Source organism: Pinus tabuliformis, chromosome 3_1, assembly GCF_031772625.1.
Source record: "Pinus tabuliformis cultivar Carrire ecotype Pingquan chromosome 3_1, CPIR1, whole genome shotgun sequence".
Taxonomy (NCBI): Eukaryota; Viridiplantae; Streptophyta; class Pinopsida; order Pinales; family Pinaceae; genus Pinus; species Pinus tabuliformis.
In genome coordinates, this window is record NC_142301.1 from 305,089,664 (window position 1) to 305,106,257 (window position 16,594).

Here is a 16,594-nt window from a genome sequence, read left to right on the forward strand (position 1 = left end):
CTAACAATGACTTAGAACCTATTTGGCCTCTCATCCTAGGATAATGGCCCAACTGAGAAAAGACATAATAAATAAACTTGGATATGATCTAGAAGATCTGCCCTAGAAGATCTGCCCTAGATTAGTGCTTGATCTTCTCTACAGATCTGGATTTCCAACCTCTATGCACTCCCTCAAACTTGGCACTCTAGAGTATCACACTCCTCCCAAGGCTAGTGTCGTTATATGGTGTAACTTCTCCCTCTCCTTAGTCTTGCTTTTATAACTTTACATTGAGCTAAATCCCTACCCCTAACCCTTACCTCAAAATGATTAATGGCCGAAATTAGATCTCGCCTCACTTGAGATAAACGGCTAAAAGATTAAAACAAAATCACTAAGGGAAATTACTTTACTTTTCCTAAGTTTATTTTAGTTCAATAAGCCAAAAATACTAATATGTGCTTTTTCTAAATTAGACTTAGGCTAAGCTACATTAGCAACTTGCTCACACTTGAGTAAGTGTTCTAAGGAGAATGTGGGCGACTTTTGCACACCTAGAAACAAGCCCTGTGCAGAAGTACCTGCCCAAAAGCTACCAAAATCAACATTAAGAGCCCTTTGTGCAAGAAATCTTAGATAGTTCTCAATTTGAAAACTCTCTTTGTCACTCCAGCCTATGTGAAGATGAGAGGACGCTTGCTGGTTAGAGTATTAGTCCACATGCTGCAGTTGTCACCCAGCATTGTAACATTGTATCATGTATTCCTTTTGCGTGTATTATTGGAATATAAGATGCATTTTCTTTCACACGCACACAGATATATATATATAGCCCAAGGGATTCGCTCAACCACCTATCAGCAATGTTGCTGGGCACTTGGTTAGTTTGTATACCAATAAGTTTACTAGGGATGCCATCCTCAAATGTGGGGAAGAATCCCTTGAATTTCACTGTGACGTTTTCTTTGGGAAAAAGATAACATATATAGGCATGGTGAATAAGGGATACTTTCACAAAATATATTAATAGAATCAAATGAAATACAGGTAGTATGAAACCTATGGCTGGTGAGGAAGCATGGCAATCTACAAGATAAAAGTCTGCTACAAAGAGAAGGAAAGTTATCTGTTACAATTTAGGCTAGTGATAAAAACAGGAATTGTAGGGGTATGTATGTCTTAGGATAAAACAAATACACGTGGAACAAGAGTAATAAAAATAACACTTGCAAGTTGCCAACAGACACAGATTTTATAATAAGTGTCTACAAACTTTCTGGCCACACGTGAAGCAGCTATGATGTTCATATAAATAGCATTAAAACTCCTTTGTAGCTTTCAAAGAAAGGCCAAATTTCAAAATTCTTACATATGACTTGGATATTGATTAGAATACATATTTGTTGGAATTTCATGATGTGCAGTAACCTTGAAAATATCTTTATCTTTAAAGTTTTAGGCATTGATGTTACACCTAGCTAAAACAAGACCTGAGATGAGAATTTCACAGAATTTAAATAGAGATCACCTCACTAGCAATTGGTACCCTTCCTTCCACAGTTGTTACCACAGACCAAACAAGCTTAGACATATTTAAAACCAGCGTCTCAGACACACCTGTTAAGCATCAGCATTTTGAGTCTCAGGAATATATTTTGATATGAACCTAAGAGGAAGAACATTAGTCACTAACAACAAGGAAGATTATAAATAACTTGAAAATATTGAATTCAGAATACCTCAGAAAATATATGTAAATAAAATAGATGCACTATTGGGAATCAACAGGCGAATGTTTGAGATGTGGCTTGAACCTACCACTCTTATTATCTCCACCACCTACAATATACCAATTTTCACCTACTGTCACACCAGCATGTCCAGCCCTAGGAGTCACCAGATGACCCTGTAGTTGCGGTTGAGACCACTCCATCTGGTAGATAGCATCACAGCTAATCAGAATAAAGATATATTTCAATAAAAAGGGAAAGAAAAGAAAAGAAAGGAATAAAAAACACATTACATCATGACAACAGAGCTCTATCAAAAAAACAGCAAACACAGAATGAAGCATAGCAACACCATATTTCAAGACATGCACAAAATACCAAATCATATATAGGAAATGTTTAGCTGGTTTAAGTTTGGTGTCCACATTTACTCAATTTTAAGGAATCTATTTTCCTTAATATGGAAATTTTATTAAAATATATAATGTATTTAGAATTGATTTAAACAATATGTATGCAAGTGAAGAAGGCTACAGTATTTATAGTATACCCAATAAGAAACACTGTCAAAATATTGAATGTCTAATTGACAAAAATATGAAGACAGATATAAACCATACACAGACAAGACCAAACTCTTGTCATTTAACATGAATGTGTCCACCAACCTCCAATCAGCCACAGCCCTCTTCCTCTTGGCCAGAGACAACACAAGGTCCGTTATCCTTTCTCTGCTATGCTATCTCTCAAAAATCCCTCCAGTGCTCGAGTGTAGGCATGAACAGTCCGAACTGCTGATTCTCTCTGGGGATACCTGGAACCAGTAGACCTTGGTTCATTTAGTCATTTGCAATCAACAGTCAAATAAGACAAGTGGGCAATGCTAATTCAAGCTTCCTAGTCTGTCTACTCACTCTACAGCCATGAATTCTCCTGAAATGAACCTAATCTGTTTTCTACCAGCCACCAACCTGCTTTTGCCTACCACCCTACCACAGGCTCATACAGCTCTCAAGGACATGGGCTTCTTCTGCTGGTTATTGGCAATGGCAGCCATGGAAAAGCATAAAGGTTCCTTGCAGCATGAGGAACAGTAGAATAATAATAATGGAGGAAGAGACTTTCCTAATGAAACTACACATTATATCCATTCCCATGCATGAGGAATACATGTCTTCCCCAAGGATGTGACAGATTTGCTTGGTGCATATAAGTCTAAGGCAAGCGGGAAAGCTTTTTAGTGAAGCATGGGAAAAAATATAGTACTCTACCAAAGGACATGTCTCAAGGACAACTCACCCATGGGCCCCTTTTCCTCTTCCCCTCTTATGCATTCACAGTCCCTTTAGTTAAGAAATAGTGCAAGCACAACACAAGAGAATAATCAGCGGAAAAGGCTTCAAACCATATTCAACAATCTATTAATCCAATGGTATCAATATATCATACATGGATGTAATCACCTCATAAACTGAAGTGTGCCAACACAATAATAACTCATAAATAGATAAGGATGACACCTCATCAAAGATAAGGATGACAACTCATAAAAGAGGTGATTTTGAACTTTGTGATTGTCTAAGGACTCATAGGCTAACACATATGCCGCCCCTCCAGCAACCTTTTGGGTGGTTATTAGTTATTACATTATCCATTAAGTTTTGGTTATGTAACATTTAAACCTAACACCCCATAACCAAGCCCACAACTTGGACTCATGACCATTCACTAGTCAGACTTGTTACCTCCTGGATCCACACACGAGACAGTCCAATTTTTCAAGTACAAACCCTAGGGGAACTATCTCAAGTTCTACCCACTCTTACCTCAATAGAACCTGCCTTCTCTTTAGGCCAGCTCTCCTCCAGCACAAGGAGGATTTTGCTAATATCAAATGAATAATATATCTAATATCACAGATCTGAAAATTAGATTAGTGATTTGTGTTTAATGATCTTTAAAATATAAAGTGAGAACACAAGCAAAACTGGATAACTTGTCCTTTGAACAAACAGTTAAAGCAGTGTTGGATGAAGAAGCTTAAGATAAAGGAAATCAGCAAGCTATGTGTACATAAGCATCATAAATAAAATCAAAACATATTGATATGAGGGACTACATGATAAGCTCATTATGATGCTCAATCATTTCCACCTCAAAACCAACATATAATGTAATGAATGAAGCGAAGAGATCAGAAACAGCCATCAAATAAGAATGAACAGCAGTCTTTACATTCATTAGCAAACATTAATTGCATCATGGGACAAATAGGGCATGAATACCTCTCCAATACACCCTTCTCTAACACCAAAACAGCCCATAGGAAATGTGTAACATCTCTGAAAATAAATATATATACCAGCACATTTTTATATGGTAGGCCTGGCTTCAATATAGTTTATAGTATATACCCAGCACAAGACAACATAATTCACCAATACCTTTCCTTCTTCATAACCTGCAAATTCACAATGTCCTTGGCCTTCTAGGGGAGATTCGCTATAGTTGAATTTCTGCCTTCAAGGTGACAAGAGTATCCTTTTTATAGAGCTCCTCTTCAATTAATTTCCAATAAAATATTATTTGGAAATTGGGAGGCACTAGAATACTTTGAATCCATCTTTCCTTCAAGGAATTGTATTAAAATACAACAGAAAAGCCTAAACATTTTCTTGGAAGAAAGACACTCCGACTAAACAGGCCTTCACTATCAAGCCTTTAATGCCCAAATGTGTTGGAAATGTACCTTCACACGAGGTACACAACAATGATGAGAATATTTTGATACAAACTAGCTGAAATTTATCTGAAAACAAGGTTTGTACTGCTGGAAACAGCTTCCCAAAATGCCCCTGCATTTTGAGGGGTAACAGCTCCTTTGCCTTGGTCTCTAAGTTAGTAATACTTACAAAGCATATTTAAATTTTATATTATGCAGTCATTACAACTCAGCCATCCTGGCTTGATACCCATAAAATAAACCACCTCATTACACATAAAACATGATTTATCTCGATCTTACATCTCACAGGTTAGATCTGCTTTTATGCTTTTATAGGAATGGTCTTTGTGATCCCACTTTGTAAAGACACTGATGTACTTAACAGTCCCATTGACCTATTTGTGGCCATTTGCTGGACATTAATTTAAATAAAAAATGATAATTTAAAAAATAAATAAATTCTGATCTTCACTATTATAACCTAGAGATCAAACCTAGGCATTACAGTAAAGTTTGGAATTAATTAGATATCCTTACATCATTCTCAACTACCACCTTCTAAACGATCGTACATGATCTCTTACACCATTCTCCACTTTGCCCTACAATTATACAACCTAGGTACTTAATCCAAGGTATCATAAACACCCTTGATCTTGTTTTGCCATCAAATATCCAAGATGTCACCAATGTATCTATTAATAGCATCTTGTTTATATATAAAAGCATCAAGTTGTTTCTATGTAATGAACAAAGTTCGTATACACACCAGAATACTCGAAATATTTGGTATATGTAAATATCCATTATAGGATAGCAATATATTTATATAGAAATGTACAAAAGATATGAGATGATTTGATTGCAACTGAAGGTCCCGTTTATATACCTAGGTAGGTACCCATTCACGAATGGTCATGACCTTAGAGACATGACTCTTCAATACTAATTATTAATTAATTATTCATTATTTATGATTGTTATTATTTATATTTATTTATATTTATTTATATTATTTTTATATATATTTTATTCATAACATTGCCTTCCTCTTCAGAAAGCTTCATCATCAAAGTTTTTTTCGCTGACAAGGCGCACCATATGTTTCTTTCTCTTGGTAATCTATTTGTATCTTTCAGAGTTCTTCGAGTTGTCATCTTCTTTGATACATGATGATAAGATCCTCTAAGAGATAAACAAAATTGTCGCACTGATAAGGGATCTAACCATCCTAAATCAATCGTATGTGGAATCTTTCAACTACAGGAAACTTGAGACGAATTGTTATCACCGAACTGAATTGTGCAAACTTCAGTATTCTTTGGAACATAAGTTTTATGTTATGAGAGATACAAATATGCAGACTGATTGACATGTCTGCTCTTGTGATTCGGATGTTTATAAGGAGTTCTGGTGATTTGATCTCCCCTTATCATGTGTGTGGTGTTATCAAATCTATTCAAACAGTGATGGAAAATAAAACATACAGTTAAAAGACAAGCGGAGGAAACATGAAATTAAATGATTTACTGTTGAAATAGATAGTAAAAACCTAAAATATACAGTGAAGGTAAAAGGATACAATAAAGAATAGTCAAAGTGTATCATTGTTAAAGAGTATCAGATTGAAAACCAAGTCAAGTAAATCAGCTAGCATGAAGACAAACATCAGGGAAGACAGTTACAAAGCATACAGATTCATGTAAAAGTGAAGATAGATGAAAAAACAGAGCAATGAAAGCAGTGTTACAGGGGGGTGCCTCCCCCCCCCTCCCAATCCCGCTCCCAATCCGCGCTCCGGGCGGGAGCGACTCGGGAGCGGGCCGGGAGTGCGCTCCTGAAATCGCTCCTGAAAAGGGAGCGATTTCAAGAGCGCACTCCCTAAAAAAAAAACGCTCCCTGCCTTTTCGGGAGCGTTTTGCCTTTTTTGCAAATTTTTTTTTGCAATGATGTTCCAAATGCAATTTTTTTTCAAAGAAACAAATAAGTTTTGAGTGGGGCAGCTTAATGATCAAGTCTATGGCCCTAGTATTGATATGCGATTCATGGTAATGTTAAATTCTTAAAGTAAAAGGATGAAAATGAAGATTACTTTTACTTAAATTTTTAACATTACCATTGAATGACTCAGGATGTTTGAGAGTGGTTCCAACCTCATTGGATTTCATATGGAGAAAGTAGAATTTTAGATTTCATTCAAAATCCAGCAGACTTATCAGTTTTTCAGGATTTCAGGATTGCAACGTTTCCATTGAATTTTGTCATGTATTAGGGTATGGAACTCGTATTTAATCAAAAGCACCAATCCCTCTATGTACGTTGATGTTAGTGACATTGGTTGTCGAACTCCTCTATCACGACCCTCCTAAAAATGTACACATCACTCAAACAAAATCTTGACTTGACATGCTATGCTTTTTCTATCTTATGTTAATGCTTAGAGGGTGATATTAATGAGAAAGATCCCTATACAGATACAAAGCTAATGACAAAGATACCTCTGGATATTAATGCTTAGAGGTGATATTAATGACAAAGATCCTGATTTTCCAACAAGACTAAAAAATTAGACATTTCTCGTGGTGGCAAGAGGGCCCAAGCATAAGCGATAGATAATAGATTTACTTGTCTTTTCCAGATTCTAATAGTTTTATAACTATTGACTCTTTTATATTTATTATGATATTTTTTTAAACAATATATGACAATTTATGTTTGAAGTTGGCAATTATAACTCATTAGTAATGAATTATGAATATGATCCTTCATGAAAGTTGAAAGTTGTTTCATTTCATTTTATAACATTTCATTTCATGTTAGAAATTATTTGTTGTAATGGTTACACTTACCTTACAAGTACAACTTTGGTGATCAATGATGATAAATGTTATATATTGAATTTTGAAAGCTTGAAACTTTAAGATTGATGAATCATGAGACTCAATATGTTGTATGTTACTATGTTACTAACTTGTGGATGTGGTTGATGAAGATTATAACTTCTAGATGATTGTTGTTATATGGTTCAATCTATGTTTTTTTATGTTTTTTATATCTAATTCATCATTCTACATGTTTTTGTTGACATATGTGTATCAAAATATAAAAATATAAAAAATATATATATTATATAAAAAACGCTCCAGGATTTGCTCCCAAACCGGGAGCTTTTGAAAATGTCGCTCCCACACCCGTTTTCACTCCCGCTCCCAAGTAACACTAAATGAAAGTAAACATGGAGGCAGTAAGGGTTAAACAGAGATGAAAACACTTTCACCAGCAACAATGAAGTTTATCCAAAGTAAAAGTGAAAAATAGTTAAAAGAAATTTAAGGTTAAAAGATGAAATCAAAGCAGAAATGGTACATTCTTCAGAAATTTCCTGTTTAAGTCATAGTTTTGCAGAAACTATTGTGGCCAATACAAGATGCATTTGGAGAAACTGAAGGAGGTTTGTGTTCCTAACAGGCCAATCTACAAAAACCTATCTCACTTTTTAAACAGGTATTACCAAAAGTGAGATAAGTGCATGTCTTCACAACCTATTTTTCGGACTGTGTAAAGTCCTGTTTTTGACATCTTTTTGCAGAGAATATTGTGAACAGCTGGAGCTGAATTTTGGGAAACTGAGAGAGGTTTATCTCAAAAACATACTTATCTACAATAACCTCTTTCAATTTTTACATATCTATCACGGATTGAGATATACAAAGGTATCAATGGACCCTAATCTTGCAAAATTGCTGGAGCAGAATGCACAAAGAAAGGATGCAGTTAGTGATTGGGATGCCTCATCATCAATTAAGAGTTGCTATCAAATTCGACTTTCTCTTCTTTTATCACCATAAATCCATAAAAATAGTGCCAAATAGATTCATTAGTTTTGAATGTCCTTTATTTAAGTTCTATTAGTGTAAAACAGTTTAAAATATTTGTAAAACCAATCTTGATATTTTTTCAAGATATTTCAATTTAGAATTTGTATAAATACTTCTTCATTTGAAGTATTTTGTGTGGATTCAAAGACATTTTCTTCTCAAGTTAAGGAGCTATTGTAATCAAGACTGGATTGGCTTGCTGGATAAGGAATAAAGTAAAGACATTTCACAGGATTCTTGTGTAAAGCGGAAATCAAATAAGTATTCTCTATCTCATGTTTATTACTGTTTCTCTTCATGTTTATAAATATTCACATGTCTCTGTGAAATCTGAATGGTAAACAAGGAATGATATTTCAGAATTAGCTTTAATGCTCTCTGTCTTGATTGTTTACTTTCTCTATGTTTTCTGCTAAACTATCTTGGTTTGGGAATTCTTAATTGCTCCCTTACTTCCGTAGTTTTCCCCCCTAGGTCCATAGTAAAGGATTCTTAGTTGCCCTTTGCTGTTGATCTCCTTCTGCTCTTCATCTTGATCTTGGTCTAAAGATTCTTCATTGCCCTTTCACCCTGGTTAGGACTACCTCATCCATTTGAACCTACAAATTTTCTTTTTGTTGTGCTAGCCTGCCTTGTGAACTCCTCCTTTAGTAATTGATCTAATCCAGTTAAACCACTCTTTGATTGACTCCATAGCCCAATGGCTTGAAAGCCTGCTCTGTCCATCTGTTCTCAGAATTCCACCACCCAATCAAAATCAAAACCTCATGAGAACTAAGAACTAACCTAAAATCCCACCAAAACAAAGTTAAAGTATAAAGAGAGAGCCCTCTTTGGACTTAGGTTGGCTAGAACGCGAGTCTAAAAGATTGGTTTGTCATTACCCCGATGATCTCTTTCCTTAACCTTGGGAAATTATTGGGTGCTAACATGTTGCTATTTCCTTATTTACTTTAGGTGTCAATGTTGTTGAGTTGGTTACAAAACCTTTACTTGGAATGTTCAACGTCTAAACTGCAGCATCTGAGTGTGTTTTTTCTTCAACTGGCTTCTCTCCTTCTTGAGTTGTAATATTCACTGGATAAGTATTCATTCCTTTTTCTTCAACTTGAATTGCTACATTTGAAGATTTCGACGCTTCCTTCTCAATAAATTGTTGTAACTCGTTTTCCAACGACTTCGTGTCCTTCTTAAGCTTCTTAATTTATGTTAGTAATTTTTCACTGTGGTTTTTAAGCTGAGAAACTTCTTCATTTTTGTTAGCAATGATTTTTTCAACTTCTCTTTGCATATTTTGTAGTACTTTTTTACCTTCTTGAAAAATTACTTTTGAAATATCTTGTATGTCTTCTGGTGTTATTGAATTTGGCTTCAATGTAACATCTTGTAGTTTTATATTTTTTTTCAATTAATCTTGATATATGAAAATGTCAAAAACTTATTTTTCGTATTTAGGATGAAAGACCCTAGAGTTTCCATCTAGGGTGACCCCAAAATAATGTCACCTTGATAGCTCCATAAGGATCGAACTGAGAATTGCGATATAAATGTATAATCCCCAATGTTTAATTGTAAATCAGTTATGTCATATTGTTTTTTATCCCAGCATTTTAATTTTTCGATTACATTTGACTCAGGAATCACCAATTGGTTAGCAAGGTTAGGGTTTATATAATTTTTTTCTTCGGCAGGAGAGATAGAAATAGTAATATCTTTTCCTGCAAGAGTCCCCTTAATTCTAAATAGCACTGGAGTATAGCTGAGTGAGGTTTCTAAAAATATTCCACTGTTAGTCTCCATTTTACTTTTTTGAGTATGAGCTTAGGGTTTAAAAGTAACCCCTTTTAATATTTTTAACTTTATACCTTTTAACAACTTATATTTAAACAACTTTATTATTTGCTTGAAAATATGAATTCACCTTTATATCTTCTTTTATTCCAACAATTATAATAAAGCTTGATCACTTCTATCTTTGGGAGAAAATTATTCTTTTACTTTCCCCAAATAACCCTTTGTCTTTTCATTTACCATGCCTCTCCTTAACTTTTAAAAATCGTTTTTGTTTTCCAAATTTCAATTCTAAAGAGGCACAAAAATAATCCCTTTTTATTCTCTTGTGATATTTTACTAGCTAATGTGACTATACCAAACAGTCACTATGCTCCTCATAAATGGTTGTTTTTTTTTCAATCACTTTAATAACCTCATAATTCCACGATTAATTGCAGAGATTGATGTGCAAGAGCAGCAATCATACAGCTATACACAATTATGGTGGTTCGTACAGGTGTGTGTAGAGATTGATGTACAAGAGCGGCAGTCATACAACTATACACAATTATGGTGGTTCATACAGGTGTGTGCAGAGTTGGCGAGTGTAAGACTGGGCTCTGGTAAGCGATTGACATTGTTCAAGTTAGGATGCATTGAGTTTGTGCAAGGCAGAAACAGAAGAGATTTGCAATAACAGGCTCAGTGGTCGGTTTGCTTTGGCGCAGCCGCAGATAGCAACATTGTAGATTTGCAGCGATGGCCATTAGTTTCAGGCGGGCTGCAATGAGGGTTTCTGTCAAATGCATTGACTATGGCGGCAACGGTGGTTGATTGAACAGTAGCAACGATAGCATCGTGCTTGGTGACGGTTTGTGCAGCCCGTCAGCTCCAGCAGCGGTAGGTCATTCAGCGGGCTTTTTTATTTTTATTTTTTATATATGTATGTAACCTCTTGTTTTTTTTTTAATTTTTCTTTAAACTTTTTTATATAATAATAATAATAATATACATACTCCCTTTCATATATATATATGGACCTTCTCTTTTTTCTAATAAATAGTAGAATTTTCTTTCTTTCTTTTTCTATAAAATACTTTTTTTCTTTTTTTAATTCCTTTCTATTTTTATTTTATTTTATGTTTTAAACGACCAACAGCCTTATTGCAGAATGGAAAACCTCCCAAAACTTGCATAGCGAAACGCTTGACTTGCAATGGCGACGGCAACGGCAACAAAGTTGACGAAGGGTTGATGGCCAAATACCAGATCACACTGGCTCTATTCAGTGGCTAAGTTGTCAGAGGATCGGAAGTCATTGTCATAGTCTTGTATTTGATGATGAAGCCCTATAAAAGTATCAAGCACACATTAGTGCAAGTCATTTTTTGGTTGTCATTGATATAGCTCCATTGTTTTATCTGAAGGATGTAATTGTCGAGTCCATGGGATCTTTGAAGTCAGTTGTTTTCTTCAGCCATGTAAAATATTTATAAAGACATGTAATTTGTGGTCAAGTCCTTGGTCAAGAGTCAGTATTGTGATCCATGAGGTGAACCTTTCGTCAAGAAAGCCTTGTTTGCAGGTTGATGATGAAGATAATGCTCTGGGGGAGCATATCTAGCATGTGCTTGTTGATCGGGTGGATACCATGTTGTTGCTTGAGGAGAGATGCTTGATGGATGTGATTGTTGCTATGAATGTGTTGGTTGAACAGAGGACGATGTTGTGCATTTTGAATTTAGGAGAAATTGTTACTACTTTGGTTGGGAAAGTGTTGTTGGTATAGTTGTTGTTGTTGCTTAAGTTTGCTCCTGCTAAGATACATTTGTGAGTTTGATGTTGCTAAGTTGAGTGATGTTGATGTTGTTGGTGCTTACGATGTGTTGCTGCTATCTTGGTTTGAGAATGATGTTGATGTGAATGGAGTTGCTAGTTATTTTTGTTGTTGCTGCTTTAGAAGAAAGAGTGTCGTTGCTCATGTTATATTGTTGTTGATGCTCATGTTGCTGCCTTGATTGAAAGCGAGGTTGATATAGATGGAGCTATTGCTTGAGTTTGTTGATAGTATACATCTGCTTGCTACTACTACCATGATATGGATATTTTGTTGTTGTTGCTTCAGGAGAAAGAAAGCCCTTCACAAACTTATTGTTGCTACTGCATAGTGTGTTTCTATGAGGAGCGAGAGAGTTGTATTGTAGTCAGATCCAGCTTGTGTCCAGGGGGAGTTTTTGTTAGTTCCATTATTGATGGGATGAACCCTTTGCCATTGATGTCAAAGGGGCAGTGCATGAGGAGATCAGATTCAGTGGTCAGTATCAGTTGGATGGCTCAGTTGGGATTGCCATCAATGCCAAAGGGGGAGATTTTTGGCATTGATGATGCAGATGTTGGTGCAGCGTTGTTGGTTGGCATTGAAGTCAACCTGGTAGCCTAATGGATTTGTTGGTTTGTGCCACCAGTTGTGTAGATGATTGGGTTACATGAGGCTTGAGTGTATGTGTGTGCGACAAATGGCTCTAGAGTAGCTTGCCTTGTGTGTGGTTTATCTCAGATGTTATGATGTGTTGCTATGGCAAATGCTTGGCTTGTTAGTTGCGGGGTATGTCCCTAGGAGAGTTGTGGAGAAGGTTGGCAGAGGTTTTGAGCGAAGTTTCCTTGTTTTTCATATACTTTGCCAAAACTGCATGGAGTCAGTCTCATGCATGCAGTTGTAGGCTTTTAACCGCACGGATACAGTCTTATGAGTGCGGTTACAACCGAATGTTTTATGTTTTGTAAGTGCAGTTGCAGTTGTGATTAAGACTTGGTTTTTCCCTGGTACTGAGCATGATTACAACAATACCTTGTTATTTTTCCTTGGTATTAACATTACCATGGTATTGGTATGTGTGTGGAGCAGGTGGCACATGGCATTGGTTTAGAGATTACCATGGTACAGGGGTCCTAGGTATTGACATAACAATGGCATTTGCCTGTGGTATTGGTTTGGAAATTACCATGGTACAGGTGTCCTAGGTATTGGCATAACCATGGTATTTGCCCATGGTATTGGTTTGGCATTACCATGGTACAGATGTCTTTGGTATTGACATAACCATGGTATTTGTCCGTGGTATTGGTTTGGAGATTACAATGGTACAAGTGTCCTTGGTATTGACATAACCATGGTATTTTCCTGTGGTATTCACTTGGAGAATTGTTAAGGATATTTTGGCTTATACTTGTGTGAGAAAATAGTGTTGTTGAATTGATTGATGGAGTGAAAGTGTGAGTGGGTGCTACAGTTTTTGTCCAGCATATTGCATATCTGTAGTTGTGTTTGAGTAGGCGGTGCATATCAGTGTATCATTTTCAGATTGAGATCAGAGTAGCTGTTGGGTTGCTCATGTTGAGTAGATTTGAGAGCCCAGTCTAAAACATTTTGAAACGTGGTTCGCATGGAGGAGTTGGAGGCGTAGAGACTTCGTGCTTACAGAGACTAGCAAACAGTGATTAGAGGAGGAGAATCTCAATCCAATGGTAGTTGGATAGTCCAATGGTTGTTGGGCGAGGCTCGTTGGTTGTGGAGGCTTCCAGTAGATGTTTATATGTAGAGTCATGTGAGTAGGTACTTCTCAGTTGATGGATGTCAGCACACTGTTGTAGGATTCAAGTCTTTCAACTAGTGGGTGTTAGCCACTCCATGTACAAATTTGTTCAGCTATTAATAGAAAATTTGAGCAACAGCAGCAGTGAGTGGTTTTTTGCCCTAGAGAGGGTTTTCCACCAAAACACCTATGTCATCTTCTGTGCATGTTTTTGATATTGTTCATGGTGCATTTACATAATGATTTTATGTCTGGTTTATATGTTTAAATGATGGGTTAATGATTCTTGGTTGTTTTTGGTAAAAATAATTAAAAAGTTAATAAATCCTATCACTACTGATTCACCCCCCTCCCCTCTCAGTAGTGAGCATATTTCCAACAATTTTTATATATATTTTATTCATAACATTTTGAATCTTTTTCAGACTTTATTGTCTGGTTATTTATCCTATAAGACCACAACAAAGAGCTAGCAAGCAATCTTGCTTTTAATTTTGAGTTGGTCACACTCACGGCTGAATCACACATCTACACTATTTAGGTGCCTATTTTCCAACTGTAGATTTCCAGTCATCCATAAGCTGCAATGATCCAGAAGTCTCAATTCTAAACCATTCACATCACAGAAGCCTTAACTCTGAGATATATTAATGCTAAAACAGATGCTACGATGGTTAAATTCAATATCTTTCATATAGACTTGGCTGCATTCCTTGTCAATTGGGTCTAGCTCAGGTGGTTGAGAGGAAGAACAGTTATCCTCCCCACCCAAGTTTAAATCCTGCTAGTGACATGTTTACTCTTTGTGAGGCAATTGTGGTTGACGCTCTTCTTGAACCATGAGGAATATCTCACCCTTGCATAGGGGCTGGAGGGTGGAGTATATCATTGATTCATTACATCAACATGTTTATTAAATAAATATAAACTAACCTTGAGTGCATTCAAGCACAGTATAGAAACACAAATATCTGAGGACCTCATTTCTCCAAACATACATTTAATAGAGGCATCCGAGCACTGTATATAAATAGAACAATAACCGAGGACACCATTTCTCCAAACATATATTATAAAACCCATATCCTTTTCAATTTTCAAAGACCAAAATTTCTCTACTTGATATTTTGTAATTACTAGCATTAGGTGTGCCATCCAAATTAGAGGTAACAGTATTAATCACTTACAGTCTGCAAATCAAGGACATGTAGATCATTGAAACATGTAGAATGAGAACCGCCTCCAAAGACCAAAAGATATCGATCTAGGTGAACAGCAGCAGTGTGATCAGACCTTGGTGCTGGAGGCAGGCCCCTATAGAAAAGTATAAATGAGCATTAGAGAACATTCTCCCCCAAAATCTGCTTCCTAAAGGATACAAAAATATCCCAAAAAATTGAAAAAATAGCATACATATCAAAATGTCATCTTAGATAAGACAGCACATCATTAACTAGAAAGACTTGAAAAGCCTTGCTTACACAGCTTCAATGGCATCCCATGTCATCGTTTCCAAATCAAGAATATGGAGATCATTTAAAAGATGCCTCTTTGAGTCCTCTCCACCAAACATAACCAAAGTAGACCCAACAAGATTCACTGATTGCCCTCCACGTGCCAACTGAACAGATCAACAAATGCATGCACTGTAACCACTGATATTGGAAGAACATCTCCCATTATGCTTGAAATCATACAACAAACAGAAAAACGAAATAATGACAGGAAACATACTGGCGGTTTTCCATATGACTTCAATATAGACCATGTATATGTCTCTGTATCAAACGCCCTAACTGAAGAAAAAGTAATGTTAAACACAACATTAGGGATGTTTCAACTGAACTAAAGTTTAAACATCATACAGAATGACAATAAAACAACAGGTTGATAAAAAGTGGGAACTTAAATGATCTGTCAAAAACACATAACATGTCAAAGGCTATAAATAGTAAATACAACAGAAAACCTAAACCTAAAAAGTTTATTTCTAACAAAAGTAAATAACAAATAAATAAATCACATAAGTGGATCAAATCCCACCTCCATGTCCTTCAATTTTAAAATGCCCAAATGGGTTGGACCCATTGGAGAGGAGCAAGGACTTTTTCACCAATGGACAAAGTTCAATTCCCATGAGGGTTGTTCCTGGCAATGTTATCACAACGAGACCAAGCTGGTTAGAACCGGCCGGTCGGACCGGTTGGAGGAAAAAACCAGTTCTGATCAGTCAACTTGACCGTTTTTGGCCGGTTCAGTACCAAACTAGTCGATCCCTGTATAGAACCGGCCGGTTCGGTACCGAACCAGCCAGTTTTGTACAGTGCTATCAAGGATCCTTTGAAGGCAATTTTTGTTTTTTGAAGTGACTGGGGAAGCCTAGTATTTGACCATATTGCCCTACTAATGCTATGCAATTAATGGCAAGTAAAAGTGGCATTCTCCTTTATTTTTCATTTTGTATTCTCCACTATCTTTCATTTTCATCCTTTTACTTAAATTTTTAACCTTACCATGAATTGACTCAAGATGTTTGAGAGTGGTTCCAAACTCTTTGGATTTCATATGGAGAAAGTAGAATTTTAGATCCCACTTAAAATCCAGCAGACTTGACAGCTTTTTAGGATTTCAGAATTAGGGGGCTTGCAATGTTTCCATTGGATTTTATCATGTACAAAGGTACGGAACTAACATTTAATCAAAAACATCAATCCCTTGATGTACCTTGATGTTAGTGGCATTGATTGTTGAACTCCTCTATCATGATCCTACTAAAAATGTACGCATCACACAAACAAAACCTTGAATTGACATGCTAAGCATTTTCTATCTTATTTTAATGCTTAGAGAATGATATTGATGACAAAGGTCCCAATAGAAGCAAAGATTTTGATGATATGTAGGTATTTGTTG

The 16,594-nt window shown here is 36.1% G+C and overlaps 1 protein-coding gene across 3 annotated transcripts in view; it reads right to left on the reverse strand.

Moving 5' to 3' along the window:
* Positions 1-16,594, reverse strand: part of LOC149186997 (acyl-CoA-binding domain-containing protein 4-like) — a 252,052-nt gene that overhangs the window by 126,920 nt on the left and 108,538 nt on the right. For all 3 annotated transcript variants that reach the window (XM_089411257.1, XM_089411255.1, XM_089411256.1), the window contains exons 9-13: positions 15,416-15,477; positions 15,163-15,302; positions 14,869-14,995; positions 1,801-1,915; positions 1,511-1,599 (exon numbers count right to left, since the gene is read on the reverse strand). In XM_089411257.1, coding sequence (XP_089267383.1) covers positions 1,511-1,599; positions 1,801-1,915; positions 14,869-14,995; positions 15,163-15,302; positions 15,416-15,477 — 533 coding nt within the window. The remainder of the gene's footprint in view (positions 1-1,510; positions 1,600-1,800; positions 1,916-14,868; positions 14,996-15,162; positions 15,303-15,415; positions 15,478-16,594) is intronic.